Raw genomic sequence first — 11861 nt, 5'->3', positions numbered from 1 at the left:
CCTTGACATCATCTGGGAGGGGCAGGTGGGTGAGGCTGGGGTGCGGGCCGCTCCGAGGACAAGCGCCCGGGAACCCCGTGGTGCCGTGACTCTCGTTCAGGGTTGCATACACAGCACGCGCCCCAGGGTGGCCTGGGCCTGACACAACCATCACCCGCGTGGCCCAGTGCGGGCCCAACGTCCCCGCGTTCGCCTCTGTGTGGCCACTGGCGGCCGAGGTGATGGAGAGCCATGATAGGCTTACGCAAAGTACGCGGGGGGGAGGCGACAAGAAAACGGGGGCCAGGAAAGGCCGTGAATTTGCCTTAGATCTGCCGCCCCCGTGTTCACGGAGAGGAACTAGCTCCATTTGCTTCGGGCTGGAAGGGGCCGCCCTGAACCTCCCTCCTCCCCTTGCCAAGATGGTTGGAGGGGGGATGGCGTGCAGGGGGCACCCCCAAGTGAGGCCTTGCCCCAGGGATGGAGGGGGCACAGCAGCTCCTCTCCCCCACCCGACCCTCCAATCTGTCCTCTGACTTGCACGTCCTTCCGTCTGCTACCCTGCACCCCACTCCCCATTTCCCCTCTTTCTTTCCGGCCCATGCTGCCTCCTCCGGGGCAAAAGTGGGGGGCTGGAAACCCAGCTCCGGTCTGGCTTACGGTGGGGCCAGGGGCAGGTGGGCAGGACCTCTCCCCTGGGAAGGTGTGGCAGACAGGCGACCCCAGCCAGCCTGGCTCAGAGATCCTCAAAGGAGGGTCACCGGGGAGGCCTCAGGGCCAGTTTCCAGAGACCCTAACCTCATCAGTCACCCCGCTGAGAGAAGTTTAGACGTCAGAAGTGAAGCGGACGGGGTGGCCCCTGCAGGAGGCCACGGTGTGGATAAAGAACCAGAAACCGTGTCCCACAGGGAGGTGAAGAAAGGGGGTGCTGCTCCTGGAGAAGAAGACTCAGGGAGCTCTCGACGGGAGTGCAGGGGCCTAGGGTGGGGGGCGAGGTGGTCCCGTTCCTGGGCCCTAAGGGCTCAGCCCAGTGGACAGGGGCCAGGCAGGGGTTCTGAGTCCCCTCTGCCTCCTCACCCATAAAGTGGCCCAAACCACCCTCAGTGGGAGCGAGTAAATGGGAGGGATGCACCCTACACTCCAGCGTCCGTGGCTTTGTCCCTGGCACGGCACTCTCGACCTTCACCCCCATAAAAGGCCGGGGTCCCTGACTCTCTACGGCTCTTCTTTCTAAGGCTCAGATCTGCCCAACCTGGGTGCCGATCCTGGCTCTGCCGCTTACTGGCCGCGTGACCTCGCCCAGGCACGTCCCTCCCTGAGCCCCGCTCCGCTCCCGATGCCTGCCTGGACTCATGTCATGGCGCAGGTGTCTGAGCATCTGCTGCCCCGATCCGCCCTGGCCCCTGGGCGCCAAACGCTCCGGGGGCTGAGGGCGACTGCCTGGGCGCCTGGGGCCTGGAGGGAGGACACAGCAGAGTCCCGGGGCAGCGTTGTGATGTACCTCGGGCACCTGAGGGTCGTGAGGCACCTGCTCCACCATTGGAGTGGCTGCCAACATCCTGAGAGGGTCAAGACTGGCTGCTTGTGTTTGGAGCCACAGCGACAGGCGTGCCTCATCCTGCCGGCTCACGGCGCGGCTCCCACCCAGAAGCTGCTGTGTTCCTGCCAGGAAGCGGGGCGGAGGGGGTGCTGGTACGGCCATCAGGAAAAATCCTGTCCCTGCCCCTTACTGAGCGGGCCTTCTTTCCCTAAGCCTCAGCTTCCTCATCTGTGAAATGGGGCTGAGATGATCCCGCCTCCCTCACAGGCCGGTCCTATCCAAGAAAACGACTGGGAGCAGCTGTGCCAGAAACAGGTGCTCAGTGAGGCCCGGCTTCTCCTCCTTCCTGGGCACAGGTATCCAGGGTGAAGGTGTGAGGGAGGGGTTGAAAATAAGAAGGTCTCAGGGGCGCCCGGGGGGCTCAGTCGGTTGGGCGTCCGACTTTGGCTCAGGTCACGAGCTCACTCACGGCTTGTGAGTTCGAGCCCTGCATCTGTCTCTCTGCACGGAGCCTGGCAGCTTCGGATCCTCTGTCCCCCTCTCTCTGCCCCTCCCCTGCTCATGCTCTCTCTCCCTCCCTCTCTCAAAAGAAAGTGTCTCTTTGGGGCACTGAAGTGGGGCTCACGCGCAAAAGCCTGGCAGGCAGGGACGGGGACCATCTCCCGCCGGTTTACTAGTTACTGCACCCACCCGTGCCTCAGTCTCCCCACCTGTAAAGCGGGAGTAACAGAAGCGCCTTCGGGGTTGCAGTGAGGACCTGAGGACTCAGCACGGCGCCTGGCGCACCGGCTGCATCCCGGCAACGTGGCTCCTGCTCTATTACCCGCGCTGGTCCCCGACAGACCGCACGCGGAGGGACTGTGGCGACGCGCCTGGCGGTGAATTAATGACAATGAAGGCACAACTCTGTGAAGAGGGTGGGTCTCCACCCTGCCTCTTCCTCGGGCTCCCCAGGAGCTCCGGGTCAGCCTGGAGGCCAGGAACCGGCACAGGTGGCCCCTCATTTCCCTAGAGCACATGCCTGACTGGCAGCCCGCGGGGACAGTGGTGGCGGGGACGTCCGGCCTCGGGCAAATGGTTCACGCTCTGAGCCCGGACTTGTGGCTGGGCCCGCGACCACAGCAGGGAAATGAAGAGGCTCCTTGGGCCACCGGGGACACAGGCACTTGCTGTGGCGGTCGTGCGGAGGGCGGGCCCCAGGCCCTCGGGAGCCACCTGCCCCACAGTGGGGCACGAGAGCAGCAGAACAGAGAGGGCAGCGGCTTTGGACCCCGCCGATGCCCTAGTTAAATGGTGGCGAAGACACCAGGTGGGGGAGGGGGGCAGTGGAAGAGGACCAGCTGGAAATGGGGGACCCGACGGAGCAGGTGGCAAGGGGCATGGCTGTGGGCGCCCACACCTGCATTCAAACCCCCAGAGCTCCTACTAAGCAGCCCTTCCACAGAAGGCAGAGAACAGCAACCCAGTAAGGTCAGTGTCAGGCTGGGTGAGACTAGGGGGACAAAGCCAACTCTGCTTCCATCTCAGGGTGTGACCTTGAGCAAGTCGCTCCATTTGCTCAAGGTCATTAACAGGCCTATGCATCCCACAAGCAGCCACCACCTTGCCCTCCTGGGAGCTCCAGCCTGGGCCTCCGGGGCCCACGCTCTGTCCCTGAGCAAAGCCCCCGGGGTGAGCCAGGTGGGGGCCCCGCCAAGGGGCGGAGTCTCCACCCCCTGCTCGCAGCTCCAATACCCCGCAAGCCAAGAGCGCCGATCAACGGGCCCCGGGACAGGGAGGGGTCACGTGGCCAGCAGCGGGTTCCTTGTACATCCTTTGGAGACAGACAGGCACACGGCTTCTCCCCGCCCCAAGTCCGCTGGCCCGTGTGGACTGAGACCCACAGATTCTGGGCTCATGCTAACTGGGCCACGGTCGCTCTCCTCCGCATCACGTGGCCAGTCGAGGTCTTTCCAAGGCACGTCAGTGCCATGTATGGGCATCTGGGAGTCAGCACAGAGAATGGGTTTGGGAATCGGACGTACTTGGCTTTACATCCCAATGATACGCTGCACCCATGGCCACGTCCCTTCCCCGGTTTCCTCTCTGCAAAATGGGAGAATGGAGCCTGTACTTCAGGCTGTTGGGACACAAAGTCCTCCAGAGGCTCAGAACCAACCGCATATACAGAGAGACTTAGCGTAAGGACACTGCTCGCGCATTCCTGTTGGCTTGGTGAAACGCAAACTCTGCAGAGTACAAGACCCAGGGAAGAGTCACGGCTGAGTCCAAGGGCTGTCTACTGGCAGGAATTCTTTCTTGCTCGAGGGAGGTCAGTCTGTGTTCTAGTAAGGCTTCGACTGATTGGATGAGGCCCACCGCATCGTGGAGAACAATCAGCTTTACCTGGAGGCCACTGATTTACATGTCAGTCTTACCCGAAAACCGCAATCACAGAAACATCGAGAATACTGTTTAAATACCACGGCCCAGTCAAGTTGACGCATAAACTTAACCACCACAGCAGTTAACAGTGGCTGTTAGAACGTATAAATGGTTAACGTGGTTGAACCATTAATTCTGTGTCTGGCGTCGTTCTAAACAATTACATGGAATAACTCATTGTATTCTGTATGTGTGTGTGTGTGTGGGGGGGGGGGGGGGGTGTGGGTGTTATTATCCCCAGGTTGCATAACTTTTTGAAGATCATCAGCTGGGAGGCCGAGAGCCAGGATTTGAACCCAGGTTTGAACCCACCTGACTCCAGAGTGCCCGTACCTCCAGCACATAGCCCCAGACATCAGTGCCCGCCCACCCTCTTGTCACACGAGGGCCCTGCACGCCTGTCCCGAAGGACGTATGAACACCACCATCAGCCTTTGGTGAAGTTGGCCGGTCCCCCCCCGCCCCCGCCAGAGAGACCACCAACTTAAGTAACAAGCATTTATTGGGTGGCATCAGAACGAATCTCATTGCCCCCTCACAGTGTAGAATCGGTGGAACCGGGAACATCTCCAGCACGTGTCCCCAGCAGACTGCCCTGGCCTCTCCAGGGAACAATGCGGAGCTTGGAAGGAAACAGCAACGTGGAAGGACGCCTGGGTAGCATCATACCCTGACCGTGGGCCAGTGTAGAACCATGGTGCTTGGGGCCAGCCCCATGGGGGACTCCAGGCCGGCTGTCCTTGAGGGAGGGCCAGCACTCTTAGGGTCCCCTGGGAACTGTCCTCCAAAGTCACCCCTTACTAATCCCCGGCCACCTGCAATGCAACTAGCAGGTTTTGGCGAATGTCCACCTACTGGCTGCATCAAAGAAGGGGCCACTAGGGCCCAGTCCACATGGAGCCACTTCTGTGCGAAGGAGGGAAGGTTCTACAGGCAATCCCCAGCCCAGGCTGGACGGGAACTCAAGGCTGGCTCTCGGGTCAGAAGAAGGTGGCAGCAAAGTCTCCCTGGGCCTGTTCTACCTCGGCCAGTGGAGACTGAGCTCCTGAGGGGGAACCCTAGGCCCACCACATAGAGACTGCCAGGAATCGCATGGCCTCCAAAGAACACAGGGACCCTGGAGAAAGGCACACAGGTGTCTAAGGCATATGGTCAGGCAGAAGTACCCGCTGGCTAGGACACCTAGTGAGGACGGTGGGCGGCCCAGACCCAAGAGGGCAAGGCCAGCTGGTGTCCTCTGTGCCCTGCAGGCCACCCTGGGTCACACCGAATCCTGGAGAGCCAGAGGAGCCGAGGCCAAGGCCAGGAGTCCCTGTGGATGCTGAGGCTTGCCAAGGGTCCCAGAGCTGCCTCCTTTTCCCCCCAGAGGATCCCGGGAGCTCCGTTACTGCCGTTTCCCAGGTTCCTGAGCCAGCGGGCCAGAAAAGAGAGGCAAAGAACTGACAGGGCACCAGGTCAGACCTACCAGACAGAAGTTCTAGCACAGCCGGTGAGACGGGGGAGTGGCCCTGTTCCTCCCCAGCATGGTCTCAAACTAGAGCCCGCAGCTGCCCCTGCAGGGTGGGACAGGCCAGGATGTGGGCCGGTGTGGGGTGGGGGTGGGGGGACAGGCCTTGGCCCTGGGAAGGGGGCCGTCCCACGGGGAGCGAGTTGAAGGGGCTGGAGTGGGGCCGGTGTGCACCGATCAGCCCGTCTGGACGGACAGGTGGACGGCAAAGGTGCGAAGCGGGGCTCACTGCATGTATGAGTAGCGCCAATCCCCCAGAGGCTCGTGGGTCTCCTTGATGACCTGGGGCGACGTCCACCGCAGGACGTAGTGGGGCCCTCCCGGCTTGTCATTGGTTCCTGTGGAATAGATAGCTCCGTTGTTCTCTGAAAAGACACAGCAGCTCCGGGCGGAAGGGAAAGGGGGCGGGGAAGAGTTGACGGAACAACGGGGACACCGGCACAGGCAACAAGCAGCTGAACTAAAACGAAACGTGTTCACAGGGCCAAGGTTTCCCGAGCGCATCTGTGCAGCACACAGAGCCGGAGGTCAGGGGAGGCCGGAACCAGTGAGCACAGGAAGCCCACGCTCCCGGGTCTGCGTGCCCCACCTGCAAGGAGTGTCTGGGAGCACTGTGGAGAGAGCACCGCGCTGGGAGCCAGGAGCCCCGGGGCCTGGCCTGGGCTGTGCCACAGGGCGGCTGGGACCTGGGGCAAGTGCCAGCCCACGCTGAGTCTCGGTTTCCCCAACTGCAACACGAGGACGCTGAAGTGACCGGAGCATGGTGGTGAGGGGTGTGGGTGTTGGAACCAAAATGCCAGCTCCACCACCTCCCAGCCATGTGCCCTCGAACAAGTCACTTCCCCTCCCTGTGCCTCAGTTTACTCCTCTGTAAAATGGGAAGAAGACAGCCCAGCGCCTCACCCGCAATGCTTCCTATTACTCTGAACACCCTTGAGATGAGGCGATCGAGGTCTCCTGCCAGAACTCGCCTCCCCTCTGGAAAGGGGGACCCACTCACCAGAGGCTCGGGCCCCCCCAAAGGGCTGCTGGCCCACCACCGAGCCAGTGGACTTGTCGTTGATGTAGAAGTTGCCGGCGGCGTTCCTCAGCATTGTGGTGGCCTCCTGGACAACATCCCTACAAGGCAGGACAGTGATAAAAGGGCAGCCGGCTCCCCTCACCGCCAGCCCCAGGTCCGACCTCCTCCACCATGCAGCCCAGCCCACACCGGCTGCCCAGCTGAAGCACTAGGCCGAGCTCGGGCCCGTGACACGGGCCAGCCACAGGCAGCGTCTTAGAGCCTCTGAGCCGCTTCTGGAAAGTGGTTAGCATGGCCTCCCTCACAGGGGCTGCTGCACGAGCTGACCAGGAGGTCAGGCTGCGTGTGAGCAGCCCATCCTGGTCCAGTTTTCCTGCCTCTCCCCCTCCCCCACCGGGAGCTTGGGAACCTCCAGACCGCCACCCTGATCCCAGCTTCCAATCCCAACTCCACGCTCTTAGAGACAGGCAGGGCGGCAGCTGGCGCCACGGAGGAAGGAAAAGCCAAGACTCAGGCTTGGCGCCTTGGCCCCCGGGGCTCAAACATGGCCTCTGCGAGATAAGGCAGTATGCTCCTGGCCCCTGAGCCCAATTCTTCTGCTCTGCAGCCTGAGGCAAGGACCTTCAGTGGGGCCCCATCAGACCCAGGGGAGCCGGTCAAAAGCACGGATTCCCCAGCCACGCCCCCAATAAGGGGACCCCAGAATCTACATTTCAGAAAAGAGTCTTGTACCCCTGCTGGGGAGGCCTGCCTGCCGGTCAGGGCTGAGGTGAGGGGAAGGGGCGGCGTTATTTCAAGGATCCAAGTCCAGGAGGGCGCTCGTGGGGTGGCGGGGGCAGGACACCAGGCCAAGAGCAGAAGGGCGGCCGCCACTCACTTATCCTGGGCGAACACTGCCCCCGTGAGGCCGTAGCTGCTGGTGCTGTCGACCAGACCGCAGCGTCTCCTTGTACTTGTCGTCCGGGTAGACGTACAACGGTCAGCACGGGCCCGAAGATCTCCTGAGACGGAAGGAAGCCCCGGGGTCAGACACCCCCCCACCCCCGCCGCCCCCGTCCCCCTGCTCTGGCCTCTGCCTCTCCCCAGTCCCCGGGGCTCGGCCCACAGCTCCGCACCTGCACGAAGAGCCAGGCATCTGCCGCTGGGCTCCCTCAGGAGACGGCAACACTCTGCCCTGCCCTGCCCGCCCCACCCTGACCTGGCAAAGGACCCGAGGAGCTTGCTGGCCCTCCTGGCCAGCCACCCTGTCCCCTCCACCACCCCTGCGCTGCCATCCTGGGAGAGTGCCTTGACTTCTCAGCCTCCGTGGGTCATCTGTAACACGGGAATGGGAACGGCCCCTCCTCTCAGACAGGTGCCCAGAGTTAAGAGTCTGTAAGTGTTCGCCGTTAAGGTCACGACAGCAGCTCGGTGGCCGCGAACGGCAGAAGTGCTATGACACCAGCAGGGTCAGCGGTGTCAAGGACAGAGCACCGGATCTGGGGTCAGTGGGCCTGGCCCCGCTCTCCCAGGGGACTGAGACACTCCCTTTCCGGGACCTACCTCACATTCCGGCCTGTGCCGGAAATGGGAAAATGTGTCTGTGAAATGGGATAATATCGCGAGAAGAAACCCACGTGCAAGGGCCCCACGTGCGCTGTGCTCAGGTGGGAGACTGTTCTCTACGCCCCAGTCACCTCCTTCATGATGGGCTCCCGTGGGTCCTTGCTCTCAATGATGCAGGGTTCCACGAAGTAGCCCACGGAGTCGTCGCACTTGCCCCCGGCCAGGACGGTGAGGCTGGGCGAGGAGCGGGCGTGCTCCAGCCACTTCTTGATGCGGCCGAAGGACTGGGGTTGGGGATGGGGGGGGAGGAAGGGTGTCACAGACCGGCCAGAGGTGATGACAAGCAGCAGTGTCCCCAACACACCCCAAAGGGCCCGAATTCTGAAACCGGAGGGGGAGACGGGAAGAAGGCAAAAGCCAGGATCCGGCGGAGTCACGGCAGAGACAAGGGGCAGACGTGCACACGCGTGTGAGAGCGTTTGTGAGAATGTGTGTGTGGTAGAGCCACAACTACACCTACAGAAACACAACGCTCACAGTAACATACGCACACACCTACACAAGGTCGCGCGTCTTCACGTTTAGGTACGTGCGTAAATACACCTGCCCGTGACGTGTACATTTACGAATGCAGATTGACGTGCACCTGCGCACGTGTGAACACACGCACGAACACGCACGTGTGCACACAGGTGTATCTGTTTCTGTTGGAGATACGTGCACACCTTTGTGCACGTGGACGTGGATGTCTATGTGGGTGACGTGCACGCACGCCTGCACACCAAGATCACGAACGTGCTCGCAGACAGGCACGTACGAGTGCATGTGTGTTTGGGCTCATGCACGAGTCGAACCAGGGGGCGACTCGTCGAGCCTGGTTGCGGGGTGTGTGGGAAGCAAGTTCTCCGGTGGCAGACATTTCTGCCTTTTTCTTTTCTTTTTTTTTTTTTTTAATTTTTTTTTTCAACGTTTTTTATTTATTTTTGGGACAGAGAGAGACAGAGCATGAACGGGGGAGGGGCAGAGAGAGAGGGAGACACAGAATCGGAAACAGGCTCCAGGCTCCGAGCCACCAGCCCAGAGCCTGACGCGGGGCTCGAACTCACGGACCGCGAGATCGTGACCTGGCTGAAGTCGGACGCTTAACCGACTGCGCCACCCAGGCGCCCCATTTCTGCCTTTTTCAAGCTCGGGGCGGGCGTGTCTGTGGGGCTGTCGGACCGTGGGCCTTGCCTGGAGCAGTGAGGCCGGGTCGCCCCCCCCCCCCCCCCCCCCCCGTCAAGAGCCCTGCGTCTCCTCCCTCTCCCACCCAGGCCAGGGCTCAGCCCCCGCGGGAACGCCTGCTCCGTGCCCGTACCTTGGCATCGATCACTGCAGAGAAGAAGGTCCCAAAATCCTTTGCTGGCTGGAGGCAAGGGAGGCACCGGAAGACAGAGTCACCGAGTCACTGCAGGCCGGAGACAAAGGGAGCCCCCTCCCCGCGCATCCCAGGCCTGCCACCGCCAAAGCCACAGCGCGGGAGCCTCCAATCCCATCAGCCACCCGCTGGGCCGCGGCGGGGATGAAGCGCCACTCACGTCGCCCACTTTGATCCTGCCGTGCTCCTCCAGCAGCCGCCCTTTGATCTGCGGCCACAGCGACTGAGGCACGTAGAGGCGGGAGCAGGCGGAGCACTTCTGGCCGCCATACTCGAAGGCCGAGCGCAGGGTCCCGCTCACCACGCTGTCCACGTCGGCCGAGCGGTGCACGAAGTGGAAGTTCTTCCCGCCACACTCTGCAGGGGGGAGGGGGCGCGGGTGGAGCGCAGGCCTCTCGGCAGCAGGGCACCCGCCGCGGCGCCTGCACCTGTCCGCAGGTGCGCCCAGCCCCAACCCCCAGCGGACGGGCTCGGGAGAAGGCAGGGCCGCGGCCGGACATCATCCCGGAAGCCGGCGAGCCAGGCCCCTGTCCCGCTCCGCGGCTGAGGAAACTGAGGCTGCGGCAGGGGTGCCGCCCACCATCGAGGCAGAAACAGAACCGGAATCCCAGGCTCCCAGGAGCCAATCTACTCCCAGAAGTGGGCACGGCTTGCTTTGCACCTTGCCTACCCCCCAGCCCAGCGAGAGGAGAGGGGTCCGCTCCACGTCGGCCCCGAGGGCTGGCCCCTCTTCCCTACCCACGGCGGCGACACCCTTCCCCAGGCTCCTCGGCCTCCAGGCCCCGGCTTCCTCCCACATCAGCTAACAGCAGCTCCCGTCACAAGGCACTAAGCACCCGCCAGGCTCTGATCAAAGTGCTTTCTGCTCTGTCTCACTAAAGCCTCACAACAGCCCCCCTCCCCCCACCGTTATCGTTCCCATTTTAAAGACAGGAAAACTGAAGATGAGTCTGGCTGGCTCGGCGGATAGCACCTGAGACTCTTGATCTCTGGGTCGTGAGCTCCAGTCAGAGCCTGTCTCTCCCTCAGGGCACAGTGGGAAGGAGGCAGAGAAGAGAAAACCGTGGACAGCTCCCTGCTCCCCACCTTATAAAGGGCGGCACTGGGGCGCAGATGCCACAGCCGGCTGAGGGTGCACCTTCCCTGACCTCCCCCCCCCCCCCCCCCCCATCGGAGCTCGGGACCAGCTCAGGAGCAAGAATGCTGAACCACCAGCCCCCGCGCTGCCTGGGACGGCCCTGGGGCCTCCGCACACCCCCTCTTTCCCTCCTCGAATTCTGCGCTGCTCTCGTCACAGCCCAGCATCACCATCTGCGCGTCCACTATCTGCCTCCATTCCCGGAACACGAGTTCCCGAGGGCTGGGTCTGTGTCTCTTGCCATCACGCGTCCCTGGTCTCCAGAAATGCCTACGTAGATGCTAAACGTTTTATCTGCTGAATGACGAATGAATGAAGGAATGGATGGATGGATGGATGGATGGATGGATGGATGGAAAAATGCTCATTCTGAGGCCAAAGCCCTTGGTGCGACCCCCTGGATCTAGCACAGCTGCGGCTCTGCCCCTAAGCCCCTCACTTCTCAGCTTCCACAGGGCTGCCCCACCTATGGGGGCCTCACCTCTGCCTCTTCCTCCTTCATCATGGCCAGGGGAGGGTCCCTGGGGCCACAGGGGAGGGTGCCAGGAGAGGGGCCCTTACCTCCAGCCAGGCGTGGGAAGGTGCGGAACCGGTCCAGGTTCTGGGCCACCTGCTTCCACAGGTGTTTGAAGGTGCTGAAACCAGAGGGGAGCGCAAGGCTGAGGAAGCCAGCTGAGGTCACTGAGACAGCGAGGGCCTTGGGGGGTGGGGAGTAGGCACCACCACAGGAAGAGAGCCAAAAGCCTGGCGGGTGGGGGCAGGGGTCCCAGCGAGGGGGGCAGGGAACTGAGTAGGCGGGGGCAGGTGAGACACCCACGGGGAGGCAGCAACGGCAGGCCTGGCGGCAAGAAGACGCAGAGAAGGTTGCGCGGGGGTCCTGCCTCAGACGCTCATGGCCACGTGACCTGACACTCATCACTCGACCTCTCTGAGCCTCAAACCGTGCACCCGCCCGGGCACGGGAGCGAACGACCCACCCGGCAGAGCTGTTCCGTGGCAGCTCTAATGTGGGTCAAGCGCTCAGGTCAGCGCAGCCGCGCTTCAGGTGCCCGCGCTTCATGGTGGCCAGACGCCACCATGGTCCGGGAGAGGCGCCCCCAGCCCAGCGCCCGGGGCTCTAGAGGCCAAACCAAGGAGCGCCCTGGGAGAGAGAGCTCAGGCCCCCACCTCCTCCCCAAGATCCAAGTGTGACCGACCTCAGCACCACAAAACAATAAAAATGCTAATCACCAGGGAGCCTGCGACACAGTAGCTAATACTAATTTATGACTTTCCTACCTTTAAGCCGCT

The 11861-nt window shown here is 62.4% G+C and overlaps 1 protein-coding gene across 1 annotated transcript in view; it reads right to left on the bottom strand.

Annotated features, from left to right (window-relative positions):
* Positions 1-4427: 4427 nt before the first annotated feature.
* Positions 4428-11861, bottom strand: part of ALDH4A1 (aldehyde dehydrogenase 4 family member A1) — a 32821-nt gene continuing 25387 nt past the window's right edge. The window contains 2 exon segments of the mRNA XM_053898902.1: positions 4428-5788; positions 6451-6569. Coding sequence (XP_053754877.1) covers positions 5676-5788; positions 6451-6569 — 232 coding nt within the window. The 3' untranslated portion in view covers positions 4428-5675.

This window comes from Panthera pardus, unplaced genomic scaffold (assembly GCF_024362965.1).
Source record: "Panthera pardus isolate Hobbes unplaced genomic scaffold, ASM2436296v1 HiC_scaffold_11, whole genome shotgun sequence".
NCBI lineage: Eukaryota > Metazoa > Chordata > Mammalia > Carnivora > Felidae > Panthera > Panthera pardus.
This window is presented reverse-complemented; position numbering and strand designations above follow the sequence as displayed.